At 45.1% G+C, this 9,788-nt stretch overlaps 1 protein-coding gene across 1 annotated transcript in view; it reads left to right on the top strand.

Moving 5' to 3' along the window:
- The window catches only part of SLC7A6 (solute carrier family 7 member 6), a 39,633-nt gene that overhangs the window by 3,734 nt on the left and 26,111 nt on the right, over positions 1-9,788 (top strand). The window contains exon 2 of the mRNA XM_012811107.2: positions 8,155-8,706. Coding sequence (XP_012666561.2) covers positions 8,155-8,706 — 552 coding nt within the window. The remainder of the gene's footprint in view (positions 1-8,154; positions 8,707-9,788) is intronic.

Raw genomic sequence — 9,788 nt, 5'->3', positions numbered from 1 at the left:
AAAAAAAAAAAAAAGAAAATATCTGATGTTAATGTTGTCTTTTGATAAGTGTTTACATGGTGTTTTTCCCTCCTTTTACTTGTAACTTGTGTCTTTATATGTACATTGGATTTCTTCCTTTCTTTTTTCTTTTTTTAGGCAGAGTCTCACTATGTTGCCCTCGGTAGAGTGCCCTCACAGCTCACAGCAACCTCAAACTCTTGGGCTTAAGTGATTCTCTTGCTTCAGCTTTACAAGTAGCTGGGGCTACATGTGCCAGCTACAATGCCTGTTCTTTTTGTTTGTTTGTTTAGCAGGCCTGGGCCAGGCTGGAACCCACTAGGCCTGGAGCATGTGGCCAGTACCTTAACCACTAAGCGATGGGCACCTATTCCTGATAGTATCTTTTAATTGGTCTGTCTAGATCATTTACATTTAATGTAATTATCAGTGTAATTGGATTAAAATCTACCATCTTGTTTGTTTTTTCTATTTGTTCTGTGTGTTCTTTCTAGTTTTTTCTTCTTTTGCTGCCTACTTTTGGATTATGTATTTTATCTCCACTGTTAACTCATTATTTATACCTCTTTTTTAAAATTGTATAATAGTTGTCCTAGTTTTAGAACATTAATTACATTTACCTTTAAATGTTATATATATGGCTTCATATGTAATATAAGAAATTTACAATAGCATGCTTCCAATTCTTCCTTCTTATCTTTTGTGCTACTGTTTTCAGACATTTTCCTTATACATATACCATGTGGGTCATTGTAAAAGTTTTGAGATAACACAAAAATCAAGACATGTAAAAATCAGGGTCATGTGTGGTGGCTCATATATATAATCCCAGCATTCTGGAAGGCTGAGGCTGGTGGATAGCCTGAGCCCAGAGGTTAGGGTCCACCCTGAACAAGAGCGAGATCCCATTGCTACAAAAAAATAGAAAAACTAGCCAGGCATAGTGGTGGGTGCCTGTAGTCCCAGCTACTAGGGGGAGGCTGAGGCAAGAGGCTCACTTGAGCTCAAAAGTTTGAGGTTGAGGCAAGAGAATCCCTTGACCCCAAGAGTTAGAGGTTGCTGTGAGCTATGATGCCACGGCACTCTACCAAGGGTGATAAAAGTGAGACTTTGTCTCCAAAAAAGAAGAAGAAAAGAAACGTAAAATCCATGCAGACGGAAACAACTGGAACCCTCTGAGCAACGCCATAAGCTAAGCAAGTAGAAACTTGCATGGGTGAGTCAGAAAGGATACTTGTCAACTGTGCTTTCGGAAGTGAAATAATGGACCATAACACAGTCTGTCTCAAAACTTTTGTAATGACCCACATGTAAGTCCATAACACATTGTGACTACTTTTACTTTAGGCAGTCAATTATATTCTAAAGTAATTAAAAATAAGGAAAAATGTATATATTTTATATTTGCCTCATACTATTTAATATTGCCCCACAGCTCTTAGATGCTCTGTTCTATTTTTTTTCCACCTTTTTCCATTTTGACTCTTATGGTTTTCATTGCTCTGCTGAAATTACACATTAGTTTTTGCAGGATGTATTTTTTTTTTTTGAGACAGGGTCTCACTCTGTTTCCCCAGCTAGAGTACAGTGGTGTTATCATAGATCATTGCAACCCTGAAATTTCTTTTTTTTTTTACAGACATAAGGTCTTATTTTGTCGCCCTTGGTAGAGTGCATGGCATCATAACTCACAGCAACCTCCAGCTCTTGGGCTTAGGTGATTCTCTTGCTTTAGCCTCCCGAGTAGCTGGGACTACAGGTGCCTGCCACAATGCTCAGCTATTTTGTTTGTTGTAGTTTGGCCAGGGCTGAGTTCAAACCCTCCACCCTCAGTATATGGGGCTGGTGCCCTACCCACTGAGCCACAGGCACCACCCATTAATCATAGTTATTTTAAATTCCCTGTTTGATGTTTCCAATATCTGGATCATTTCTAAGTCTGGTCCTACTGATTACTTTGCCTCTTTTTTCTTTTTTTGAGACAGAGTCTCAAGCTGTTGCCTTGGGTAGAGTGCCATGGCGTCATAGCTCACAGCAATCTCCAACTCTTGGGCTCAAGCGATCCTCTTGCCTTAGTTTTTCTATTTTTAGTAGAGACAGTGTCTTGCTTTTGCTCAGGCTGGTCTTGAACTCTTGAGCTCAAGCAGTCCACCTGCCTTGGCCTCCCAGAGTGCTAGGATTTACAGGCGTGAGCCACTGTGCCCAGCCCTGATTACTTTGCCTCTTGATAGTAGGTTGTTTCTCTTGCTTTTTTGTGTTGCTTGAGGAGGGTGGGTAGCCTGGGCTCAGGAGTTAGAGTCCAATTTGTTATTGATTGCTAGACATAACATATAGAACAGTAGAAATTGAAGTGTGTAATATTTATTCTGGGAAATAAATACCCTCTTTTTTTTTTTTTTGCAGTTTTGGGCCGGGGCTGGGTTTGAACCTGCCATCTCCGGCATATGGGGCCAGCGCCCTACTCCTTTGAGCCACAGGCACCACCCAATACCCTTTTCTTTTGCTAGGCTATTAGTACAGGAGTTTGAGTCCATTAATCAGGAGTTGAGTTATGCTTGGGTTTTGTTGCTATGGTTGCTTTAGGTACACCAACAACTTCAAATTCCTCTGGTGTTTTGCCAGCTTAAGTTGATTTGCTGGAGGGAAGTTTTTTCTCAATATTTATTCTCCACCCTCAGCTTTAGGCCTTCCTTTTACACCTCTGCCTTAGTCCATAGCCATAGTTGTGGAACACTGCTCTTGGGTGTTGGCTAAGTTGGTGATGAGAAGCAGGAGGTTTCTCTAGTGTCGTGGTTCAGCCTCAGTCTCAGGCAGACCCTGTTTCTTTGGGTGTCAGAGGTATTTCTCTGGGTGATTCTGCTGCTCCTTCGGAGGTAAGATACTTCTAATGGTCTTGGCCAGAATTTCCTGCTGCTCCTCTGGGCATAGAAGGTTTTTTTCCTTTTACTCTGGCGCAGCCACTTTGGGAGTGACAGAGTTTGCTGTTCTTTTCCCAGGGGTTTATAATTTTTATTCTTGCAAGGTGAAGGATCTTTGTATCTTTCCTCCTCCAGGCCAGCTTTTTAAGAGAGGCTTTTTCTGATCTTCTGTCCAGTATTTCTTGTGAGCACTCACTGAAGTCTGTGGTCTGTGGAGAAAAACTTCTAAGTGTCTGGCTTCTCCTAACCAGTATTTGACATTTGGTAATTCGCTAAAATTGTACCTCAATTCTTCTCACCCTCCTCAATGATAGGTGCTGTTGTTCTCCCACTGCACAGGTGAGGTAGAGCTTGTATCTCTCTTTCACTGGAGGTAGCTTCTCCATCTTTCCATCAGATAGCTCCAATGAGGTAGTGTCAGTCTAGTTGGTTACCTTCAGCTTCCTTTTTTTTTTTTTTTTTATTGAGACAGAGTCTCACTGTCACCTTTGGTAGAATGCTGTGGCATCATAGCTCCAGCAACCTCAAACTCTTGGGCTCAAGCAATTTTCTTGCCTCAGCCTCCCAAGTAGCTGGGATTACAGGTGCCTGCCTGTAATTACAACGCCTGGCTATTTTGTTGTTGTTGTTGTTGTTGTTTAGCCAGTCTGGGTTGGGTTTGAACTTGCCAGCCCTGGTGTATGTGGCTGGCACCCTAACCACTGAGTTACAGGAGCCGGGCCAGCTATTTTGTTTTTGTTTGGCAGGCCTGGGCTGGTTTCAAACCTACCAGCCCTGGAGCATGTGGCTGGCACTTAACCACTAAGCTATGGGCATCCAGCCTAACCTCTGCTTTCTGATAGCTTCGAGAAAAATTATGGTTTATAGATTATCTGGCTTTTCTTGTCATTGGAGTGAGAGTGGTGCCTTCCCAGCTTTCTACATCTTCAGTGGGAACTAGAAGTTGAAGATTTTTAACTTTTATTTTTATTTTTATTTTATTTTATTTTTTTAGAGACAGAGTCTCACTTTATTTCCCTTGGTAGATTGCTGTGGTGTCACAGCTCACAGCAACCTCCAATTCCTGGGCTTAGGTGATTCTCCTGCCTTGGCCTCTGGAGTAGCTGGGACTACGGCGCCTGCCACAAAGTCCGGCTATTTTTTTGTTGCAGTTTGGCCAGGGCCGGGCTCCAACCTGCCACCCTCTGTATATGGGTCCAGTGCCCTATCCACAGAGCCACAGGTGCCTTCTGGATTTTTTATTTTTAAACATTTGTTTGTTTGTTTTCAGTTTTTGGCCAGGGCTGGGTTTGAACCCGCCACCTCCGGCATATGGGGTGGGCGCCCTATTCCTTTGAGCCACAGGCGCTGCCCTGTTTATTTGTTTTGAGATAGTGTCTCAACCTGTCACCCTGGGTAGAGTGTGGTGGTGTCATAGCTCACATCAACCTCCAACTCTTGGGCTCAAGTGATCCTCTTGCCTCAGTTTTCTATTTATAGTGGACATGAGGTCTTGCTTTTGCTCTAACTGATCTTGAACTGTGAGCTCATGCTATCCACCTGCCTAGGCCTCCCAGATTGCTGGGATTACAGGTGTCAGCCACTATGCCTGGCCTGAGGACTTTTCATTTTATACTAGATTTTATCTTCCAGTGAAATGAGTTTACTGCTCTCCTTTTCATCCTTATTTTCAGAATTTGTCTTTTAGCAATGTTAACCCCACTGAGGAAGGCCTCACTTTTTTTTTTTTTTTTTTTTGAGACAGAGTCTAACTCTATTGCTCTGGCCTAGAGTGCCATGGCATCATTATAGCTCACTACAGCCTCAAACTACTAAGTTCAAGTGATCCTCCTACTTCAACTTCCCAAGTAGCTGGGACTATAGGTGCCCGCCACCATGCCTGGCTAGTTTTTCTGTTTTTAGTAGAGACAGGGTCTCACTCTTGCTCAGGCTGGTCATGAACTCCTGAACTCAAAAAATCCTCCCTCCTTGGCCTTCCAGAGTGCTAGGATTATAGGAGGGAGCTACCACGCCTAGCCAGGCCTTATGTTTTATGTAAGTTTTGTCTAATTGGCTGCTCACAACAGATCAGTGAGGCTGTTTGGGAAGGTAGCTATTATCTTACTCTTACCTCCAGAAAAGCTAAAGGTCAGAGAAGGGTGAGGTACAGCTAACTGGTTGGTGAGTTCTCTGCCTGTGGAGCTTCTGATCTCATGTCAGTGTCATTTCCATGCTGCCATATCGTGTCTTTGTTCTAGGAGGTCCCCACCAATCTTGTTCACTGCTGTGTCCCCAGTGTTGTAACCATCGCGACTGGAAAAGTTAGACTTGGACCCCACTTAGATGTAATTAATTGGTAATTTATTTCACCTGAGCAGGGGGCCACTGCTCTGAGAGGCAGTTGGCAGCCCAGTGAAAAGCAAGCTGTCCTTTTATATACTTTTTTCTTTTTTTCCGCACGCAGCTGGGCAAGCAGGTGGGTACAGAAGTGGAACGGCGGAGTTACAGCTTAGGAGTTACAGCCTGGCAGTTCCCACCATTTGTCTACAGGGAACTTGAACCTGGGACTTTTCATGCTTCCTTGTTCTGAAGCCTATTCTCAGAATCAACCCTGGGGGGAAGGAGGGAGCCTGGGAGATGGGCTGGGAACTTGTCACACCCAGCACAGAGCCTGGCATAATGTAGGTTCTTGGCAGATTTCATAGAGGTGTGTGATGTAAGGTTTAGATGTATAAGGGAGGTGAGGAGTGGCCTTAGGTTTATGTGGCCAGTCCAGCCTGGGACTCATTCATCTGTCCTCAAGGAGCTGCTGAAGTTACATTACCACTCTGTTCTTGGGTGTTTAGCAAAGAGGTAGGGACTTTACTTTGACAGGCTCTTGGTGACAGTTGCATTGTGTTACTGAATGAAAAGAAAGAGACCTCGTCTGCCCTTGGTTATATGTGATGCTGCCTCTCTCTTTGGCTAAAGGAAGAGTCCTTCACCTTTCAGTTGGGACCTTGTCCCTCATTCAGGTGCTGGGACAGAGATCCTAAGCAAGAGGTCTTGTGGGGGCAGTGACTGTGCCCTACTTCTTTTAAAAAGGCCACTGGGTAGTTTTATCAGTGTATAAGACAAACTTGATAAAGCCATAACAGACAGCAGTGCCAGGCTGTACAAAAGGGATGAATACCCAGTAGTTCCAACCCCTCCCATCAGCGAGGGTCTGATTAACTAGGGGAAGCTAGAGTGGTCACTGGAGTTGGGTTTCTCTGCTTGTCTCTTTTGAGTTGGGTAGAAAAGACAATCCAGGTCTCTTTGCATCAGACTCTTTTTTTTTTTTTTTTTTTTTTGAATGGTAACTATGTACATTAATGCACTTCTGGGGTACAGTGTGGTGTTTTCACACACAATCTGAAACACTTCCATCAAACTGGTTAACATACCCTTCATGTAATTTTCTTAGTTATTGTGTTAAAATGTTCATATTCTACTCATGGAAAGATTCGCTTGTACCCTTGTAAGATAAACCGCAAAAGTGAACCCTTGAATCCCCCTCCCTCCACCCATTCCCCGCCTTTGCACCAGACTCTTGCATGAACATATAGACTTTCTAGCTGTTCATTAGATTTGTTCCCATGGATGCCTGGGCTCACCTGACAGACACGTGGTGAAAACAACTTTGTTTCCACATGCCTGCATAGGGAAATTTGTGGGCTTGGTGCCAGGAGTGAAAGGAAAAGTGGTGCTGCCTTAAAGCTCAGTCTCTAAGCAGAGGTAGGCTGCCTCAACTCCTCTGGGGCTGGGGAAGGCTTACTAGTATCCCAGAGGAGTTTTCTCCCTTGGGCTGGGGTCCAGATTCTGGTAGGGGTCTGGGACAGGTAGGGTAGGAGTCACTCTCGAGTGGCCTTAGTTCCCTTTTTTTGAGCTCCATGAGGCCAGGTTCTGGCACATACAACTTTGTTGAATAGATAAAAGATTCCTGGCAAGATGAGGTACTGATCCTTTTCTTATCCTTGGAAGTTATACCTGTGACCTTAAAGGACTGGTTTGTGAGTGGGAATTAAATGGCTCACTAGATTCCTTTCTCCAGAAGGTGAGGTGGGATCAGGGTATCTGAAGACTGATGGGTACAAGAATTAGGGAAGGGGAAGGTCATACTGGGTTCAGGGTCAAGAAGTTGCTTGTGGCTCGGCGCCTGTGGCTCAACCGGCTAAGGCGCCAGCCATGTACACCTAAGGTGGCGGGTTCGAATCCCCAGCCTGGACCCGCCAAACAACAATGACGACTACAACCAAAAAATAGCCGGGCGTTGTGGCGGGCGCCTGTGGTCCCAGCTACTTGGGAGGCGGAGGCAGGAGACTCGCTTGAGCCCAGGAGTTGGAGGTTGCTATGAGCATGATGCCATGGCACTCTACCCAGGGGGATAGCTTGAGGCTCCGTCTCAAAAAAAAAAAAAAAAAAAAAAGAAGTTGCTTGTTTTCCTTTGACTGATTATGGCAAATTAGCCACAGGTAGAGTGTCCCCTAGAAGTCCTTTCTCCTTCTTCTCTGATTATGTAATCCCTTTCTTCTGGGTACTTTGGGGAAAGAAAGGTGTGGACTGGACAAGCAGCAGTTTGGGGACCAAGGTGAGTATTGGAGATATGGTGATACTCAGGTGTGATATTCATGAGGGACCTTTCCTTGGTGTAGCCTTTGTAGTAGTGACATGATCTTTTCTTAGCATCTTCCTAGCCCTTCCCACAACTTATTTATGTTTTTTACCTGTCTGAAAATAGCCACAGATGTCTCTACATGTGGCTGGACACTGCAGAAGTCCCTGTTTATGTTCCGGATGAAGTGAGTGGGCAGGATTACCTGAGAATGGACACTGAGTGGTCTTTTAGGTTGGTGAGGGCTGAGTCCCTGGTACAGGGACTCTGGTCTTCTGTCAGGCAGGTTTATAGGTTTTAAGCTGGTAAGAAGAGAACATAAGTCACCTCAGGGAGAATCAGGCTATGGAAACCTAATGCAAGCCTACTCTGGGCACCAAGATAGGTACCTCTCGTTGGAGGCTGTCATGACATCATGCCTGAGCTGTCATGGTATCTTTCTTAGGAGCAGTGAAGATCTGTTCTCCTGTGTCCTATGGTGGGAACTGGGGAAGGCCTATTATATTTCGGGCTGTGTGCATGACATGTTGTTCCTAGATAGGAGGTGGGCAGGGAAACCTGGTCTAAACCAGAGCCTCACCAGCTCCTGCCCTAGACTGATATACTTGTGTTCTTTGGCCATAGAAAACACAGGTGTGCAGGAAGCATTTGCCATGGAAGCCAAGGAGCTTGGGAGTTCCACACCCACCTACCATCTCATTCCTGAGGCCAGCCCACCTAAGATGGAAGAAGATGTGGGCTCATCACCTCAAAAGTCCCGAGAAACTATGCAACTGAAGAAGGAGATCTCCCTGCTGAATGGGGTTAGCCTGGTGGTGGGCAACATGATCGGCTCAGGGATCTTTGTCTCACCCAAGGGTGTGCTGGTATACACTGCCTCCTATGGGTTGTCACTGGTTGTGTGGACCATTGGTGGGCTCTTCTCTGTTGTGGGTGCCCTTTGCTATGCAGAGTTGGGGACTACCATCACCAAATCTGGAGCCAGTTATGCTTATATTCTAGAGGCCTTTGGGGGCTTCATTGCCTTCATCCGTCTTTGGGCCTCACTGCTAATTGTTGAGCCTACCAGTCAGGCCATCATTGCCATCACCTTTGCCAACTACATCATCCAGCCCTCCTTCCCCACCTGTGATCCACCCTACCTGGCCTGCCGTCTCCTCGCTGCTGCCTGTATATGTAAGTGAGGGCTGAGTGTGGGAGGATGTGGGGGGTGCTGTGGGGTACTGTAATAATGGTACTTGATATTTGAATAGTATAGTTTGCTTTTGGGGGGAAAAAGAGGCATGTTAACTTTTGAGGATGTAATTTTACCAGAGTCATTTGATCCTGAACGATAAGTAAACATAAAGGATGGAGGTGGGAGAAGTTGAAATCTGCTTTTAGTGCTTCTTATTCCTCTTCTCTTGGCTGCCTCGGAGTTCTAGTCCCTGGTCTATGTGGCAAGTTGGTACAGGTCTTGTATTTGTCTTATCAGGTGTTTTGCTTTGAGTCAACATCACTGGCTGTAACTTAGCCCAGAAAAAAGCAGTATCGAGACCTTTATTCTGCCGCTTTAAAAACAAAAAAGGTTTATACCCTCAGCATTTCATCTTAAGCCAGTTTAAAGACATCTGTGAGAAAATAGACTTCTCTAGACTATGGGACTCCTAAGGTATTGTCATGCAGGCCCTCAGGACCCCCTCCTTCCTGTCATTGCCACTCTTTTTGGCCTGTTCTAAGCAGCAGGCACCACACCAAAATGGCTTTTTCCCACTGGTGTTTCAGATTTCTTTACACCGACTTTGTATACAAGCCTGCCTGCAGCCACTGAGAAAAAGGTAGCTCCTACCTCGCGTTTGAGTTTCTGAGGATAGAACCTGAAAGATTTTAGTGCATTCCTCTTTATTTTCCTTTTCTCTTATAGGGTAGTAAGATTGCTACTCTCTATAGGGAGAGAAGATTGCTGTGAATTTATCCAGCCTAGCAGAGCCAGTGTTGAGTTGAGAAATGGCACAGAAATCTGTGTTTCTTAGCACTGTGCTGCTGCGAGAAGCACTTTATTATACTCTGTTCTTTCCATATCTCTGCTTGCAAAAGCTTTGGCAGTATATATAGTTTATCTACAGTGTTGAAAATAGATTAAGAGGCTCAGCGCCTGTGGCTCAAGCGGCTAAGGCGCCAGCCACATACACCTAAGGTGTCGGGTTCGAATCCCCAGCCCGGGCCCACCAAACAACAATGATGGCTGCAACCAAAAAATGGCCAGGCGTTGTGGCGGG

The sequence above is a fragment of the Otolemur garnettii genome, unplaced genomic scaffold (genome assembly GCF_000181295.1).
Source record: "Otolemur garnettii isolate 467f Iridium unplaced genomic scaffold, OtoGar3 scaffold00151, whole genome shotgun sequence".
In the NCBI taxonomy this organism is placed as follows: domain Eukaryota; kingdom Metazoa; phylum Chordata; class Mammalia; order Primates; family Galagidae; genus Otolemur; species Otolemur garnettii.
The sequence above is the reverse complement of the archived record's forward strand: the minus strand, read 5'-3'. Positions and strand labels throughout refer to the sequence as shown.